Genomic DNA, 20,145 nt, shown 5'->3' on the forward strand with positions numbered 1-20,145 from the left:
GACCAGATTAGAATGAAATTATAACTGCATTCTGAACATAGGAACGTGGAATTAAGTTAGCTTGTTCAGATCAGCAATGTGTGCCCTGTACGCACCTTTCAGGAATACAGAAATTATTTATCACAGCCGTCCAGATGCAAAATTGTGGGCAGTTATGTAAAAGCCTCACCAATTAGGAGCGACATATACTTTGTTTCAAATAGTATTTTATCTTCGCCCCTTCTCACAAATGAATGCATTGCCGACGTATGTTACACAGAGATTACACATTGTTCCTCTTTTATGTCGATAATGAAACAATTGGGCAAATATTTTTAGATTGAAGCCAATGATGGACGCCTTCACATTCCCTAGAAATATCACAATGGGATAATATTTCTAAAATGTGCCAGGCTGGTTATTTTTATCAGCAGGAGGCCATACCTGTGTGTGTCTTATTAGAATTATAAAAATGCATCAGGCGCTTTTTCATTGGTTCAGCTGCTCCCTTGCTTTTCTTTTCCTCTGTATTATCCACTTAAAGAAAATGTCAAACCAAAAAATTTTGGTTTTTTTCCCTGTCTATTGAAAGAGAACCTAATTCTAAACAACTTTTGCAATAAACATTTTTTTCTATCTTTTTTACGTTATTTGTATGTACTGTATATATTACAATTGAAAGCAGTTTTTGTCCCTTTCTATTCTCGGCCCTGATGGCTCAAACTGTTGATAAAATATAAGACAAGGCAGACCTCACATTTGCAACATTATTTAAAGAGTTAAAGGGGTTGTTCACCTTAACCTTTAGGGTAAGTTCACACTGGGAGATTCGGGGAGATTTAGTCTCACATGGAAACTTTGGGAGATTTCGGAAAACGAAGCGCTATGAATCGGAGAGGCCTGAATAGACAGATGATTAATAAAAAGTAGCAATATCCAAACATTTGTGGCCTTAGAGAGCATTTTTAAATGGGGTCAGTGACCCCCATTTGAAAGCTAGAAAGGGTCAGAAGAAGTAGGCAAATAACTAAAAACGATAAAAAAGACAACTATAAAGTTGCTTAGAATTAACTATTCTTTAACATATTAAAAGTTAACTTAAAGGCGAACCACCCTTTTAAGCAAATACTGCTTTCGATAGCAATTGTTTTTACAAATAAAAGGAGTGAACATTTTTAATAAATATATATTGAAAAGTTGTTTAGAATTATGTTTTCTTTTATCAGGCAAATTTTTATTTAGGGGTTGACTTGCCTTTTAACAAGACATACAGAACCACATTGGTCATAAAACAAAAACACTGATTGGTTTTGTTAACTTTCATATTATGGAGGTTCTCTTGATCTGCTGAGCTACATATTTGTCAGACCCTATGAATATTGGGATGCCCCTGATTGCTACAAGCTGGATCTTTCCTACCCCTCCACAAAGCTGGATACACCTGGACATAAGGAACAGTGGTCCCATTGGGAGCTCATGCCCTGCTATTATGCGCCTTATGCTTAGGCTATAGCATGCAAGATGTTAGCAGCAATTATTCCCAGTCCACAGCAATAACTGTAGATCCAAGGCTACAAGCAGTGCTTCCTATTACACATATGGGACCTGTCTGGGGCGTAACTACAGAGGAAGCAGGCCCCGCGGCTGCACATAAATTGGTAAAAAAAGACAACCTGTGTATATGTTGGGGGTCCTAAAATTAATTTTCTGTGGGGCCCAGTAACATCAAGCTATGCTACTGGGACCTGTTATCCAGGATGCTCAGGACCTGGGGTTTTCCAGATAAGGGGACTTTCCATAATTTCCTTAAGTCTACTTAAAATAATTTAAACATTAAATAAACCTAATAGGCTGGGTTTGCCTCCAATAAGGATTTATTATATCTTAGTTTGGGCCATGTAAAAGGTACTGTTTTATTATGTCAGAGAAAAAGAAAATCATTTTTGTAAATTTTAATTATTTAATTAAAATGAAGTCTATGGGAGATGGCCTTCCTGTAATTTGGAGCTTTCTGGATTATAGGTTTTCTGGATAACAGATCCCATACCTGTATCATACTGTAATCTGCTGCAAATTGATGCTCTATAAATAAACTGCTTCTATTTATCTTTAATGATGAAAGTTCATGTTCCTCGAGTGATATACTGTAAAGAGCACACTTTCCCCAATGTGACTGTATTTCACAGCAAAGTACTGTTATATATCAGCTTTATTCTGAACCAAATCGACTTTTGATGTATTGTTTGTGACTTTTTCATGGAAAAATCCATAATGTGTTAATTGTTTTACTGCTGAAGCCCTTTGTTTAAACCTGTAAAGACTTTAGTATCCTTCTGTGAACCTAGGTTAAGTGGTTTCTGTGGTTTAACCCTTGCAGGACTCTCAGTCTGGGGGGAGTTTAAAGGCCGTTATACCATTTGACAATCTCCAATTTTTTTATTGAAATGAGCTGGACAGTATCCACAACATTTATAAAGAAGAGTACAAAAGTTGTACGGTTAAATAACCATAAAATATACAGTAGAGCCCATTGGAATAACAATGTGCCTCAGACCTCCTGCAAAAAATATCTTGAGGGGTCTGGTGCGCACAGACACTCCCAATCAACCCGCGATACCCACCCACCTGCCTGCTGGCTTTCTGTGCTCCCTGCACTCAATAAGCACTCAATAAGGAGAACGGCTGCAGAGGGGAGACTTACCTGTAACTTTAAGGGAACCAGACCTCGCTGTCTGGGCCCCCCTGCAACTGCAGGGTCTGCTTCCTCTATAGTTACGCCAGTGGTAGAACCCATGCACTTTAGTGTAAATATGGGAGGGCTCCCATGGTGCCAGACGTTTCAATGAAAGCTGCTTATTGTGTAACTTGGTAGATGACAATCAATGTAAATGTAAAACAAACTGTGATCTTATCTGTTCTAGTATGTTATGTCTTTTATTATTTTTTTATAGACCACAGCCTTTTACAGCAGTAAATACCATTGGGTTCTAATTGTCAGCACTCGTAATTGCAGTTGCATTGATATGAACACATTGGGTGGCATTGCGGCGGACATAACTCAACGTTTAGCTGCAATCGGCACCTTGGGGAAAAATGCTGCACTGTGGGTAAAAAACATGGAAAATTGCACCGGCGTTAAATAAAGCCCTTGTATTTCTTATAGGAAGAGAGCATACAGAACTAAGTCCCGCTACTGCAGAATTCACAGCTCTTCATTCTAAAAATCATCCTATTTCATAATTCTCCAGAGCTCTGCAGAACATTGTCCTCATTCACCTATCCCTTCACAGGTACATGTTGATATATTTTGCAGAAACTATTCATAGCTCCCAGACTCGGTTTATTTTGACCCTTATCTCCTGGAACAAACCTTGCTAATAAATCCTATTTGCTTACGCCACACAAGCTGCCATTTCTGTGTTGCAATCATTTGCCAGTAACTAGGGTAGCAATAGAAAGAAAACAAGGTATTAATTAGCCACGTGCTAAGCTTCATTCCTAGGTGTATTTAAAGTTAGAAGGCTCAAGCTAATCTGAATGCCTTTTGGGAATATAATAGGTTTAAAAACAAAGCAACGCATCCTCGGTTATTTGCATTATTTTACACATGACTGTAGCCTGCACATCAAGAAGAACAATTTTACTAGGGGAAGGGGAATTTATCCATAAGACCATCAAAGAAATTGCAACAAGATTAATTACCCTTAAAGTTTATAAATAGCAAAAAACTCATGCAATCCCCATTTATGCTTCTTATATCACCACTATTATATCCCAAGTATTAGGGGTACATGAAATCTAAAATATAGTTTGGTGTTCAGAAAGGTTCCCCCCACCCCCACAGAACACTAGGGCAAACCTATGGAATGCTGGCAAAAACGCAGAAGAAAAAGCCATGACTTAAAGGAGTTATACACCTTGAAATTAACTTTTAGTATGATGTTGTAACGGGCCCGAAGGCACAGTAATAGTGTAGACCAAAGAGGAGACCAGACCAGGTTCGAGTTACAAGAGGGTTTATCCAAAGAATCGTCAAAATACAGGCAAATAGGTCAGACCAGGCAGAAGACAAGCAGAATCGATGAACAGGCAGGAATCGGTACACAAGAATCAAATATAGATAATCACACCCAGGAACTCTGTAGCAGGAACCTATAGTTGGGCAAGGACTGGAAGGGGAAGTAGGTTTAAATAGTCTCCGGGTTGGCGCCAAATTTTGACGCGCTTGCGTCAGACGCAGACGCCAGCGTCCTCACGCTGACGTCTTGACGCCGGCGCCCGATTCTGACGCCGGCGTCCGTTCCGTCGCCGACGACCAATCCGGGAGTGGGAAGAAGGTGAGGTCATAGAGCTGTGCCCAGCAGGAGCCATGTGGTGAGGCAGGTGGTCGCCATCTTGGACGCCATCTTGGACGCCATCTTGACGACTTGAGGTAGATTCCATTACAGATGTAGAGAGTGGTATTCTGATATAATTTACAGTTGGTTTTCATTTTTCATTATTTGTGGTTTTTGAGTTATTTAGCTTTTTATTCAGCTGCTCTCCAGTTTGCAATTTCAGCCATCTGGTTGCTAAGGTCCAAATTACCCTAGCAACCATGCATTGATTTGGTTAAGAGACTTAAATATGAATAGGATAGGGCCTGAATACAAAGATGAATAATAAAATGTAGCAGTATCAATACATTTGAGGTATAGCATCTGCTATCCGGAAACCCATAATCCAGAAAGATCCAAATTACAGTAAACCCATCTCCCATTGACTCCATTTAAATCAAATAACTACATTTTTTAAAAAAGTATTTCCTATTTCTCTGTAGTAATAAAACAATACCTTTTGCTTGATCCAAACTAAGATATAATTAGTCCTTATTGGAGTCAATTTCCCAGCTGCCCCTGGTCATGTGACTTGTGCCTGCACTTTAGGAGAGAAATGCTTTCTGGCAGGCTGCTGTTTTTCCTTCTCAATGTAACTGAATGTGTCTCAGTGGGACATGGGTTTTTACTATTGAGTGTCATTCTTAGATCTACCAGGCAGCTGTTATCTTGTGTTAGGGAGCTGTTATCTGGTTACCTTCATATTGTTCATTGTTTCCCATGACAGTATCCCTTTAAATTATTTTTTAGTAGATTTGAAGTATGAAGATCCAAACTATAGAAAGACCCCTTATCTGGAATACCCCAGGTCCCGAGCATTCTGGATAACAGATCCCATAGCTGTAGTATTCATTTCAACCCCACTCCACCAATTGAGTCTTTTTCATTTGAGGGGCAACCCAGCCATAAACCAAGATGGGGCTTCTGTTTTTCAGTTCTTGGGAAGGTTGCTGTTGGACAGAAAGAAAGTAAAGAGCCTCGTGACAAGCCAAAATCATAGCAAATCCACATCTCCACGCTGAACAAGGGAAACTAAAGGTATAACCTTTTCAAAATTAAATGCAAACATTACTCCGCATTATTCAAGACCGCACATCGCTGTCAGGCAGAAATAAAATTTGAATAGATTTTTAACAGCGATGGAAGGAACATGTTCTACATCCCACACTGCCATTTTGCATGAATCTATTACACTCCCGGTCGCTACGGAAAACTACAGGGGTCTGAGAAATCTACATTGGAGGGATATTATTTTAGAAATGATAATAAAAAAAAGAATCTTTATGAGCCAAGCACAATGGAGAGTGTGATTGTATTACTATCTTATCTCACAGCGCCAAACAGCACAACATGACATTTTTATACTTTTTCTAATAATTTTAATCTGCAGAAATGGAATAAATAGGTTAAAGAAGAAATACAAGTTAAAAGATTGAGGTGGTCTCCAGGGTCGGACTGGGCCCCACGGGGCCAAACCAGCTCCCTGCAGCATGACCCTGCTGCTGCTTCTGACCTCCATATCTGGCCTCCGCCTCGGCTGTAAGAAGAAAAATGTATGCGCTGGCAGGCCCGGCCGCATAGGCCCGGGCCTAGGGCGGCAAAAAAATAGTGGCGGCATGCCGCCCAGCCGCACTATGGGGACGCGTGCGTCCCCATTCAATTACAGCAGCTGCGCCGGCGAAAAAACGCCGGCGCGCTGGGAAGGGGAGGTGAGGTGGGCGCTAGGACCACGCGGCCGCCTGGTCGGACATTGAAATCCGGCGCTGTGCGCTGGGGGAGTTAGATGGCGGGTTGCGACTTGGGAAGGGTGTAAGAGGGAGCCGGGGGGTGTGAGGACCATGAGGTAGCTTCCCCGGTGGGCCCCGGGACTCCAGACATTGGTGGTCTCTATACACTGGGTACCTGCACTGAAGCAAAACCTTATGTCGAGCTTTCAAACGGGGGTCACTGACCCCCATCTAAAAACACATTCTGTATAAGGCTACAAATATATTGTTATTGCTAGTTTTATTGCTCATCTTTCTATTCAGACCCTCTTCTATTCATATTCCAGTCTCTTATCCAAATCAGTGCATAGTTTCTTGGGTAATATGGACCCTGGCAACCAGATTGCTGAAATTGCAGACTGCTGGATAAAAAGCTAAATAACTCAAAAACCACATATAATAAAAAATCAAAAAAACAGTAACAAAAATATCACACTTTATAGCATACTAAAAGTTTATTTAAAGGTGAACAACCCCTTCAATCCATTTTCCAAGTATCCCCCAAAAGTAAAAAGTACCAGGGCAGAGAATGGATCAAACATGGCACTCTTGTGGCCCAAACCACATATTGATACCCCCACAATATTTTAACCTTTAGTTCTTATTGTGCTTGTTTAGTGAATGTACATACAGATATGGGACCTATTATCCAGAATGCTTGGGGCCTGTTTTCCGGATAACGAATCATTGGTAATTTGGATCTTCATACCTTAGGGGGCAGATTTATCAAGGGTCGAATTTTGAACAAGAAAAAGTTTTCGAAATTCGACCATCGAATTGGAATACTTCGATTTAGAATATCGAAGTCGAAGTTTTTTTACATCGAATTTGGGCATTTGCAGTCAAAGAAAAATCGTTCGATCGAACAATGAAATCCTTCGAATCTAATGATTCGAAGGATTTCATCCGTCGATCGAACAATTTTTCTTCGACTTCAAAAAACTTGCGGTAGAAGGTCCCCATAGGCTAACATAGCACTTCGGCAGGTTTAATTTGGCAAAGTATTGAAGTCTAAGTTTTTTTAAAGAGACAGTACTTCGATTATGGAAATGGTCGAATATATGAACGATTTTACTTCAAATCAAATTCGAAGTAAAAAAATATCCTATTCGATGGTCGAAGTATCCCAAAAAATTACTTCGAATTTCGAATGTTTTTACTTCGAAAATTCCCTCGAATTCACTTCGACCCTTGATAAATCTGCCCCTAAGTCTACTAAAAAAAATAATTTAAACATTAATTAAACACAACAGCCTTGTTTTACCTCCAATAAGGATTAATTATATTTTAGTTGAGATAACGTGCAGGGTACAGGTACGGCACCTATTATCCACCACAATGCTCGGGACCTGGGGTTTTCCAAATAATGGATCTTTCCATAATTTGGATCTTCATACCTTAACTTGACAAACAATCATTTAAACATTAATATCACCTAATAGGTTTGTTTGACCGCCAATAAGGATTAATTATATCTTAGTTGTGATCAAGTACAAATAACTGTTTCATTATTACAGAAGGAAAACATTTGGTTTATTTGATTAAAATGGAGTCTATGGGAGATGGTTTTCCTGAAATTCTGAGCTTTCTGGATAATGGGTTTCTGGATAAAAGATCTCATACCTGTACTGTTCTATTATTTTTTTAAATATTTAAATTATTTGGATAAAACAGAGTCTATGAGAGATGGCCTTCCCATAATTTGGAGCTTTTTTTTTATACCTGTATACAATTACATGTACATTCTTGTTTTTATTTTCATAGAATTCACGCATTCAGAATGAGATGGCATTGAAATGTATTTCCCCATAGTGGGTTAATGACTCTAATAAAAAAGAATATAAAATATGCATTGGTTCTGTAACTGGCACTGGAATGCACCATGTGAGAATGCTTTGATGCTTTGCACAATTCTACAATGAAAGGTCAGTATGAGGGGGGACTCGGCTACCCAGTAAAAACAAGTGCAGCTCACGAAAATAAAGCGGATATAAAGAAATCCTGCTATCGGTGCCCTACAGATATTTATAAAATTGCAGGGCTTGAAGAGCTTTCAGGTGCCTACTTCAAATTCTCCACATATTCCCGAAGAAGGGACCTTGTAGCACTCACTTGTGTCATTAATCTACTGGAATCCCTGCCAGTGCTGAGATTTAAGGAGCAATTAAAGTCCTTTCACCGTATAATGATATCAGCATGTTTATGTACTTCCACACTTCCAGAATTAATATTTTTTTTGCTTATGGGCAAAGAATGTATTCTGTCCATGTCTGGTATTCTCGATGTATACTCGATGGCCACTGTGTGTGCATTGTGTAGCTGGACATGTGTGCTCTATAGAAGTAATTAGTATGAAAGTCAGGTCCCCTTTTAGGAGGCAGAGGAACTTTGAGATTAGAATGTGCTCAAGTGTGTCAAAGGAGTACAATCCAGTGGTTTCCAGGGGCCTCTTAGCATTCAAGAATCTTTTCAGCTACCTACTCATCTTCTCTCTCCCCTCTTCTTCCATCACACCACCTGCTCTTCTCTGCTGCTTCTTCTTCTTCCTCCCTTTATCTCCTCTTCCCTCTACCACTTATTTTTCATTTTCCTTCCTCCTCTGTATGTCCATCCTTCTGTCCTCTACCTCCTTTTTTCTCATTCCTTGTCTCTTCTACATCCTCTTACTGCCCTCTTTTCTCTTCTCCACCACTATTCATTATCTTCCCTTCTCCTATTTTTCCCTCATTTTTCTTACCCTCTATTTCCGTCTCTCTTTTTCTTTCTTTCACTAATGTCCTTTCTCTTTCTGTCTATCTCTTCTACTATTGCCCCCCATATTTTTTTGCAGCTACAATGTTGCTTACATCACTACTAAAATGTATGCACCTTTGGAATACCAAGAATGCTAATACAGAAAAATGGAAATAATTAAGTATCTACAAGAACATATGGTACAGATGGACATGCAGATGGCACATGCACATTTGTGGTGCTGTGTAATTAACACATGATATGCCGTTATTGCTGTTGAACAGGGATGCTGGGAACCCACCAGGACACCATAGACACTCCTTTCCCCAGTCACCCATTTCTCTTCCCCTCTCTTCTCTCAATTCATTCTTTTCCTCCTTTTTTAGGTATGGGACCTGTTATCCAGAATGCTAAGAACCTGGGGTTTTTCAGATAAGAGAAGAAAAATTGGAGCTCCATACTTTGTCTGCTAAAAACTACTAAGTCTACTAAACATTAAATAAACCAGATAGGCTGTTTTTGCTTCCCATAAGGATTCGTTAGTTTAGATCAAGTATAAGGTACTGTTTTCCTATTATCGAGAAAAGAGAATTATTTTTAGAAATCAGAATTATTTGCATATAATGCAGTCTATCGTAGGCCTTTCTGTAATTTGAAACCTTCTGGATAACAGATCCCATACCCGTATCAACTTCTGCTTTTCCACCTTTAATGTTCTACTCTGCATTTAACTTTCTCTATGCAATCACCCCTATCTCCCTTGCAATCAAGCTGGGGTGACAGAGGATTGGTTGGGGAGTAGAAGAAATTGCAACTTGGTTCATTCTCATTATGACTTTTTCCTTCAAGTGAAAAGCAGCATAGCCACAGTGTAAGACACGGTGTTTTAATATTTGCTTAAATATGTATTACGTTCTGTATCAACCTGTAAGGTCATTAAAATTCCTTGTCATTTCCATTTGAAGTTTTGCTTTCATTAAGTTGAATTCTCCTTGTGATATCAGTGGCACACAAGGATAGCAAGTTGGTGGCAATTCCCCCCATTGATTGCCTTGGGAACTGCATGAAAACACCAAATCATCTTTTCATGATGACATTTTCATGGGAATGCCATTACTAGTATTGGGGAAGGTGGGTCTGCAGGAGATATTATGCATCTTGATGCCAAGTTTTGAGCCTTATATAATCAACACTGCCAACTTTGTAGACCTCAGGGGTCATATATAAATTTTGTGCAGCGCGTATTTATTTACCATGTTGTTTTTTTTGGGGGGGGGGCTCATTTCTAAACTTGTGTGCAACACAGGATGATTTTGTGAGCTTTATAAAAATATGATAGAAATTGAGAAAATGTATGCATACACTATGGGGCAGATTTATCAAGGGTCAAATTTCGAATAAAAAAAACTTCGAAATTCGAATAAAAAGAGACCATCTGAAATTTAGTAAAAAAAAAGTTTTTTTTCTGGTTAAATAAGCTATTTTCGTTAGAATTCTAAAACAAATCGGAGTAATAGCGAAATCGATCAAATTCGAATCAAAGTCTTTAAAAAAAAAAAACATTGATTTTTCAAAGTCCACCAATTGATTCCAAATAGGTTCTAGGAGGTCCCCCATAGGCTAAAACAGCAATTCGGCAAATGGTCGAAGTCTAATTTTTATAGAGACATTATAAATTTTGATATTCTAATTTTCTAATTTCTTTCTAATTCAAATCGAATTTGGACTATTCTCTAGTAGAAGTACACAAAAAAAATAGCTTGAAATTTAATTTTTTTTTAATTCGAATTTTCACTTCGACCGTTGATAAATCTGCCCCTTGGTGGCGGCACCTGCTTATCCAGCTATTGACGGACAGATGAGCCTCCAATTGTTGGAGGAGGGAGTGGGCTGAGGTCCAGAGCAGTGCCGGGCCATGCTGGGCAGGCCCGGCAGTCGCGGTGCCTGTTTAATGTGCGCATGCGTGAATTGAAGTTTGTGCACATGCGCAGAAGTGCAGAAAGTATGAAAAAATGCATAGAGTCGGGCAGAGAAGGGAACCGGACTTGTGGTAGGCGACAGAGGAGGTACGTGCCTGGCGCCCTCCCAGCTTTGCGCCCTAGGCACGTGCCTACTCTGCCTACTCCTAGTTCCGGCCCTGGCCCAGAGCTTAGGGCAACATTGAATCTATATAAAGTCTTGCCCTCAGTGCTGCATACAGAGATAGGTACAACCATTTGTACTCAATATCCATAGTGTTCGATTCACAGTGGAAGGTGCATCCCACAAAAAACACGGAGCTTTCCTTGTGCTGCTGTGATAGATGAGCCCTAAAACAGGGGGTTAGGAAAAGACAGTAAAGTACAGAAATCTCCAAATAATAATAGATTTAAAAAAAAGAAAAAAAAGTCCAACGTAGAAAAATGTTCTTGTTGCTCAGATGAGTACCCATAGCAACCACAGAGCCCAAGAAATGCAAGAAAGAAGCAGAACTGGTAAATCTTTTACAAACCACAAAAAAAAAAATGAAAATAATAATTATCCCTGTGTACAACACATTCAAATGTTATATATAGATGAAGGTTTCCAGTCTTGGTTCCTCAGCAGCGCAGCTCATATTGCATTAGTGTCGCATCGTTAGTCTTAGATTATACTTGTAAAAATATTGTGCTTCTTTCCCAAGCTCAGATACGCCGCAACAGAAATGCACTGCTGTGTAGCTATAGAGGTTGCCAGGCAGGGCCCCAGGGCTCAATTTTCAAAGATTTATAAAAAAAAACAAAAAAAACAAAACAGGTCAAATGTCATTCATGGCTGTCTACACACCAAGGATGAAGGATGATATGCCACAAAATTAAGACCTCAGCTCTTCATAAAAACGTTTTTCAGCCTCTCAGAATAGTCATTTATCAATTTTTGATGTGTATAAATCCTGTTGTGTTTTGTGTCACTGGACCTTTAAGAGAAGGTAACTAGGGCTAAAGATGTGAGCAGCATGCGTGATATGGCATGTATTGCTTTTTTACCAATATCTAGATGAATGTACAGTAGATGTATGGGATACGTTTTCCGGAAACCCGTTATCCAGAAAGCTCTGAATTACGGAATGGCCATCTCCCATTTTATCTAAATATTTAAAAATGTAAAAAATAATTCCCCTTTTTCTCGGTAGTAATAAAACAATATCTTCTATTTGATCCAATCTACAATATAATTAATCATTATTGGAAGCAAAACCTGGGTTTATTTAATGTTTACATGATTTTCCAGTGACTTAAAAGAATGAAGATCAAAATTACAGAAAGATCCATAAACCTCAGCTCTATGGATAACAGCGCTATGCAATATGTTGGCACTATATAAATACATGTTAATAATAATAACAGGTCCCATACCTGTATAGCATACAATTTATAAAGCACTAGCTTCTTGCTGGCCAATGGTCACGATTTACTGGCAAAAGTTTGACGTATTATTAGAGTATATGACTCCTTTTACCCATATTTTACAGTAACCGATTACAACCAATCACGGATCTACTTTCATTCCTCTACAAGCAGTTGACAGATTTAAGCCGGTTGCTGATTGGCTGCTTTAGATGAATCTACAGGGGTAAGTTTGCTATGGACAGTTGGCACAAGACTGTATATTAGCCAGATGGAGCTACATTTCAAGTCAATTTTATTAATGCTTTATTAATGGCTTCCTGGCCTTGGGATGAGAAATTAAACACTGGCTGTCAAATCTCCCATAATCCTCTGTTGAATATAACCATCCCCTTCCTAGGTGTCCAGTTTGGAGTAGTAAGCTTGATCTATAGGTGTCTGGAAGAAGCAAGGCAGTGTGCGAAAGAGTACCGCCTACTAGAGAAAATAAAATAATGCAAAAAGTCCTCATTCCTTTCATTGTATTGTCTTTTTTTCATTGATCCTTTATCCCCATTATTATCTTTCAATTGGAAAAACAACATCTCAGCACATATTGGCCCATATTGTACCTTTGATCAGTGCAATGTGGAATATGGTGCAAGTACTGCTATTGTGGTGCACTGGATTGCCTATTTCCCAGAATTCCATTGGTGCAGAAGATTGATCAAATATTGGGGCAGAAGGATGGGGGTAGAAAGATTCTGTACTGCCTCTATGGGTTGGGCCTACGTGCTTATATGCATTAGTTTTTAAAGTTTCAAATCCCCTTGAAGGTCCATGGCCCCTTGGCTCATGAAATAGTTACAGACATAGGGGAATAGTAGTGTCAGTCATTCAGACATAGTTCCAAGAACATCTAAGGCAGCAAATGGATATTTACCCTAAATCTCACCCTGACCTTCAAACTAGGATTTCAGGTGTCAAATGTCCATTTTCCCAAAATCCCACCCTAACTGACCAACAGGCTGATGCCCCCTCCACCACTGCTCCGAGCCTCCCCAGAGTCCAAAGTCCGACATTTTTGGGAACCGTACTCATAATGTAACATCATGTATGAACTGGGCCAATATGGAGGATGAACTGCATGCATGCCTTTGCACTCGGTATGAACACGACTGAGCCTTGTTCTTTTCCTATTACTCTTCTGTGAATAGATGATTTCAGCAAAATACCAAGAGGGAAAATAATTGCGAATTTCCTCAGTCTTTTTTTTTTTTGTTCTGACCTTGGTAGGTAGAGACCAAAACAGTTGATACGGGGAAATAATCAGAATGATGAATATCTCATGGTGATGGTCGAAGCCAGATGGTGCTCAAACTATGTTCTTTGATAGGTCCCTAACAGATCAGGTATTAATCTTAAAGACCCAGAAAGGGCAACAACACATCATTTCGACCTACACACTTGTTCTCCAACAGCAATTAACAAAATTCCTGACTTGTGAATGGAAATTAGATCAGCTCAGACCTATTCCAGGCACCTGAATCCCTATAAACAAGTGCACCTCTTCCTTTTGAGGTTTCTCTACCTGTCTGTGGCTTCTTGCTGCTGATGTTTCAGATCTGGCCTGCCCAGCTCCGTATTGTGCTACAGTCATGCTTGGAATACATTTAAACAGAAACAGGGAGGTCACCTTAATTATTAAAGTCCTACATAGTTTCCCTGCCCCCCTGGCTATGCAGCTCTGACAAGACAATACAAATGACAAAGCTTATTTAATAGGGTGCAAACAGAGATGACCACCTGTGAGTGGGGCCCCAGAGCAGCAGCTTAAAAGAAAAGTATAAAAACATATTGATCTCCAGAGATTCATCTCTTTTTTTAGGAAAGGGGTTTCAAGTATGACAGAAGGTGTACAGGTAGGGTTTCCACCTGGACGGTAAAAAAAAATAACTTGATCCCAATGTTATTGATGGGGGAAATGAATAAAAATATAGGAAGGCCAGTATTTTTTTGAAGAAAAGGTGGCAACCCTATGTACAGGGTATGTATAATAATACCAAAGCAAGATTTTTATTGCTCTGTTATGGCCCCTGGATAAATACACCCCCTAAAAATCATGTGGAAGTGAAATAAAAACTATTTTCACTCTTTAAAAGGGTTGGTTCACCTTTAGTTAACTTATAGTCAGGTGCGATCCTGGCCCCTCCACCGCCCGAGGCAGTAGCAGTTGCTGCCGCCCCCCTCCCCCGTGCGCTTACCTTTTTGCGCCTGAGGGGGTCCGGGGGGGGTCCACCAGGGCAGCAGAGAGGGCCACTGCACTAGCGCAGAGAGCCTAACTGCGCTCTCTGTGCTAGAAGAGCCGAATTTCCGGTTTGAAAAACGGAAATTCGGCTCTTAAAGTACCAGGAGCAGCATTTTTGCCGCCCCTGGTACCTAGTGGGGCGCTGCCGCCTGATGTGACAGTCTCAAGTCTCCTCATTGGCGAAGCGCCCCTGCTTATAGTATGTTATAGAATGGCCAATTCTAAGCAACTTTTCAACTAAAATTCATTGTTTTTGAATTATTTACTTTCTTCTTCTGACTCTTTCCAGCTTTCAAATGGGGGTCACTGACCCCATCTAAAAACAATGCTCTGTAAAGCTATACATTTTGTGGTATTGCTCCTCTTTCTACCCTCTTGTATTCATATTAAAGTCTAATTTGGATCCTAGCAACCACATTGCGAAATTGCAAACTGGAGAACTGTTGAATAAAAAGCTAAATAACTCAAAAACCACAAATAATAAAAAATGAAAACCAACTGCAAATTGTCTCAGAATATCACTCTCTGCATCATACTAAAAGTTAACTCAAAGGCAAACCACCCCTTTAATAAATATGCCCCAATCTCCTAATTACCAAACCACTAATTTGAACACATTTTTGGAGTTGCCGGAAAACCGCTTATTTCCCCAGGTACTATAAATGCATACATAACCTGTGTATTTGTTTTGCCATCCACAGCTGTGAAGACATACTGTCAGAGGCAACGTGCAAATGTGACTACTTCTTACACCTCTAATGAATATTTCAGGAGGAACCAACACTCTCTCACTGCTGCTGCTTAATTCCCCCAGTCGCTTGACTTCCTGAGAAAACAGCTTTTTTGCCCTTAGTCACATATTGAAGCAAAACATGATTAACAGACAAAAAAATTCCATAAATAGGGATGTCCGGGCTGCATAGTGGTTTAGTTATTGCTATCTCTCGACAGCCAAAAGAATTTTAAAGTTCAGTTAATCGCATACAGCAGCATTATACATGTTAATGAGGTGGGCCCTACCTGTTTCCACCAACTCACTTTTTTCGGTACCACTGATCTAGCACATTTTTCTTGCTCTATGCTCAAATTCCAGGGTACCCTCGCATATGCAGAACTGGGAATCCTTGTGAAGGAGGGAGGGAGCAAGTAAAGTAGGCACCTACAAGATACATTCAAGGGAGGCAGACAGGGCAAAAATGAGATGTTTCCATTGTAGGGGGCTGATATTTATGTTAAGGCAAAAACAAAGGCATGAGCTTTCAGGGACACCAGTGGGGGTTGGAGGTATGTATAATTACCCCTCAAAAATCAGTCAATAATCAAATGTTTTTTTTTTACAACTACAGGTATGGTATCTTTTATCCAGAAACCCCTTATCCAGAAAGCTCCGAATTACGAAAAGGCCATCTCCCAAAGACTCCATTTTATCCAAATAATCCATATTTTTTAAAAATGATTTCCTTTCTCTCTGTAATAATAAAACAGTTCATTGTACTTGAGCCCAACTAAGATATAATTAATCCTTATGGGGGGTAAAACAATCCTATTGGGTTTATTTAATGTTTACATGATTTTCTAGTAGACTATATAAATAAAATCCCATTTTTACTTTCTTTAATGAAAAAGAAACCTATCTCCAATATACTTTAATTAAAAAATGTGTACTGTTTTTATAAGAAACCTGACTGTATGCAGTGAAATTCTCCCTTCATTTACTGCTGTGGATAGGAATTGTCAGATGGTCCCTCACTGCTGAGCAGGGAAACAATCATACTTATGAACAGCAGGGGGAGCCCTCACCTTACTTCCCAGCCATGCAGAACTCAAGCAGCTTTGTTTATGACGATCCCTAAGCAGCCCAGACCACACTGAGCATGTGCACAGTCTTAGTCTTGCAAAGATGTTTTGTTTAACAAAGTTACAAGATGGTGACCCCCTGTAGCCAACTTTGAAAGCATAAATTATTTGTTTGATTAGGCTTGTGGTGCAGTAAGTAAATGTTTATATCTAGTATACAAAATACAGCATTTCTAGCCTTATTCTATTTTAGACTTAACATGCCATTAAGATCCAAGTGATGGAAATATCTGTTATGTGAAAAATCCCTGATCCCGAACATTGTGGATAACAAGTCCCATATTTGTACTAGACAGGAATAACTAGAATAATTAACTCCCATGTAACTTTCTTATACTGAATATTTTGGTTGATTCGACTCCTCCTGTGAAGTCATTTTGATACAATTTTGCAGAGATTCATAACGCTCACAATTAATTTCCCCTTCTAACTGCTGGTTTTCGAGTCATTTTCTGAGAATTTTGAAGAGGAGTCCAGTTCCACTTATTCCCCCCATAGAGTTCAGGCTCGTTACTGAGCCATTATAATGACCAATTATGGATTGAGAAAGCAAGAAATGTTTTGTATGGATTTTCCTGCTGAGTAAAACAAGCTCTTCCCCCCTGTGTCAGAGAGATATGTATTGGAAACGGCAAAATAGTCATCTGCATTTTCGAAGGGGCACTATTTCGCTAGTCGATCATTTTACCTGGCAACAGCGATATGGCAACTTCTATTTGATTGCAAATAAAATATAGTGACAAATAAGGACCGTTTGGCCTATGTTTTGACCCAACAGAAAAAAAAGAAAACTTTAACTTTACTTTATTACTTTACTCATATAAAGAGTCATTTTAATATGCCGACCACTTGTACTTGGAAGGAGCAGATGAGTGCAATGGCTGTTCATATTCTGTAGCTTTATGTCTAGGGCTTTTCCCTAGAAACAGGCAGTCAGGATTAAAGATTAATAGAAAGCTTTATGGGGGATCATTTTTTTTTTAGTTGGAATGGGGGTCAGCAACCCATACAGTCATATAGGAATTAAGACTTCAAGTTGGGGAAATAGAGGCAGAATAGGAAAAATATTCCGAAATCATAAAATAAAATTAATGTTTTTCGTAACCGCAACTGCCCTATAATGTTATTTCAAGTGTTACTTCCAGGTAAATTGCTATCTGTGGGTATTCTCTTAATTTGCTTGTAAGTCTGGTCTTACATGTAACTCTGTACATATATACGGCTGTATATGGTGGGTGCAAGCTATTCTGAATTTTCACATTTATTCTGTCACTTATCAAGGACATATATTATTATTAAAGTAAAATTATTAAATGAAAATCGCACATATAACTTCAATATACAGCAAATAAAGTCATTCCACCACCTTTATAAATAAAAAAGAAAATCAGTAGAAATAAATGGAATGTTTGCCTTTTACATCAGCTTTTTCTTTTCTGCTTTTTGTAGAAACAGCATGGGTCATGGAGGCCAATTTGAGCATTATAATGTACACAACACACAGTTTATCTAATGCATCCTCTTGCTGGTCTTGTTGGTACTTGGGAACCATGTGACTTGAGCCTCATGGCCCTTTGCTCTTTGCATGTGGTACCCAAAAGGGTTTATGTATGAACAACTTTAATGATATATGAGGGCATTGTGGGACAGGGCAGGGGCTTTTTGGGCACAGCCCTACCTTGCACCAGACAGGAGCACCAGCAGATGCGAGACAGGAGCAAAGGAGCCCTGTACTTACCGACTGCAAAAGATAAAGATATGAACAGGGCAAACTGTGCTATCTTTATACTAGATTTTTATCCTGTGTAAAGCATAATAGAGTGTGCACCAGTTAGTGGATTGGTTAATGCATGCATAAGGGGTGCATTTTTTGCTCTATTGGTAAACCAATTCCTTAATATTTAATGGCATGAGTCAAAGTGGCACAGATGCTACTATCTGCAGTAGACAGGGCTGTCCTTAGTGGTGCCGCAGTCAGGGGCAAAATAACATCCCTTGACGGCCTTCGGCTATCCATAGATCCCAGGAAATTTGGCTCAAAAAAAGCTCAGGGTTAGACTGCCTTAATACATAATCTTTGCACCACCAATTCACCTTGTTAAGCACTCAATCCCACGTTTGCATTTCTTCCCAGAAAAGGGATAAATCTATAGGGCCTAATGGATTCCCTTTACTTTACTTCTGCACAGATCTACTGCACCCCAAATCGGATGAGGGCTGTGGTGGTTTCTTCTGCTTAGACCGTCCTAAAGACTTGCAGCTGAAATTCTCAGCCTGAGTTTAGCATTTGGCATCCACTGTGGCACCTAAGGGGTTGATATGGGAATGTTCTCACTAAGAGGTGTGGCAGGAGCACGCAGTAGAGACAGACAGGATCGTGGATAGATAGACATACAAACAGACAGACCAACAGATAGATGTTTTTGTCTTCGGATATTGTGCTGAAGGGAGCATACAAAGTGCTGCCTGGGGCAGAAGTGGGGCAAGCCTGGCTTAGGTAAGGGTAGAAAACCTGAATTCCATTCTTCTCCAATAGGAGCTGGCACAGATCCGCTTGACTGAAACTCTCAGTCAGTAACAAAGGAGAGAGAGAGAGAGAGAGAGAGAGAGAGAGAGAGAGAGGGAGAGAAACACCTTAAGAGGCAGCAGCAACATCACATGGCAGCTGAGAGCAGCCTGCTCTGGGAATAAGATGGTATTTTTGAACTCTGCAAGCAAAAAGCGCTTTCATAAATTTTATATGGGAGGCGTTTTATGAGAGAAGGGAGGAAGACAGGAGAAAGAGAAAAAGGGAGAGAAAGGGGAAGGGAGAGAAAACGAGAGTGAGCAGGGTGGATAGCGAGAAGCCCAAGAAGAGCTAGAGTGGAGGAATAGTACATAAAGGGGACGCTAGGTAGGAAGAAACAGAGTGAGAGAGGTGTAGAGGGAGGAAAAGAAGAGAGGGGGTGGAGAGAGAGGGAGGGAGATAGAAGTGAGAAAGAGAGAGTCTGACATCCTCACTCTGATAGAGGCTGAAGAACAGATAAGAGTCTATTCTTATCTCTGACTGTCTCTGGCAGTCTCCTGGACCTGGCACAGCTCCCTGGTGACAAGGGGGGCTCAATGACTCTCCTTAGGCTCCATTCCCCCAGCACTAGGGGGGTGGAGAGGTGTCAACTGATCTCAGCCAAAAAAGGGGGCGTCTTCCCCCCCTAAATACCTTGGGGAGCTAGAGACAGAGAGAAGTGGGAGAGGCAGAGAGAGAGAGACTGGATACAGAGAGAGAGGGAGCTGGGTCCTTGATTGTTGCTCCAGGAGCCGGGTAAGGCGCACTGGGACCCCCCCAGCCTTCTCATCCCAACAGCACTCATATCCCAACAGCACCCATATCCCAACAGCACCCAGTCATTGGAGGAGAGTGATCCAGAGGAGCAGGGGAACCGGTACAGCACAGCCTACATTACCGCTGCTCATCCCCTGACTGAAGCTTTCTACGGGACACTTGTACAGAGGGTAGGAGCCTGGGCTCTATCACTTTCCTGTCGGATTAATTACCAGTTCCCGGCGGAGTTGCCCCCAGGACCAACAGTGCCTCCCGGATGCGCACAGGTGTCACCATGCGGCTCTCAGGTAGGACCCCAGCGCGGAACCCTCTCACCTGGATGTTGCAGCGCGGAGCGTAGTGCGCAGCATAGAAATACTCAGCCCGGTACAACTTCCAGCATCACTAGGCTCCCTGTCCGAGGATGCTGGGAATTGTAGTTCAGTGCTGTGTTGATCATAAGAAATTCTGTATATACTGT

At 40.4% G+C, this 20,145-nt stretch overlaps 1 protein-coding gene across 1 annotated transcript in view; it reads left to right on the top strand.

Annotated features, from left to right (window-relative positions):
- Positions 1–18,759: 18,759 nt before the first annotated feature.
- The window catches only part of rtn4rl1.L (reticulon 4 receptor-like 1 L homeolog), a 138,694-nt gene continuing 137,308 nt past the window's right edge, over positions 18,760–20,145 (top strand). Inside the window, exon 1 of the mRNA XM_018245452.2 lies at positions 18,760–19,972. Coding sequence (XP_018100941.2) covers positions 19,942–19,972 — 31 coding nt within the window. The 5' untranslated portion in view covers positions 18,760–19,941. The remainder of the gene's footprint in view (positions 19,973–20,145) is intronic.

The sequence above is a fragment of the Xenopus laevis genome, chromosome 2L, assembly GCF_017654675.1.
Source record: "Xenopus laevis strain J_2021 chromosome 2L, Xenopus_laevis_v10.1, whole genome shotgun sequence".
NCBI classification, from domain to species: domain Eukaryota; kingdom Metazoa; phylum Chordata; class Amphibia; order Anura; family Pipidae; genus Xenopus; species Xenopus laevis.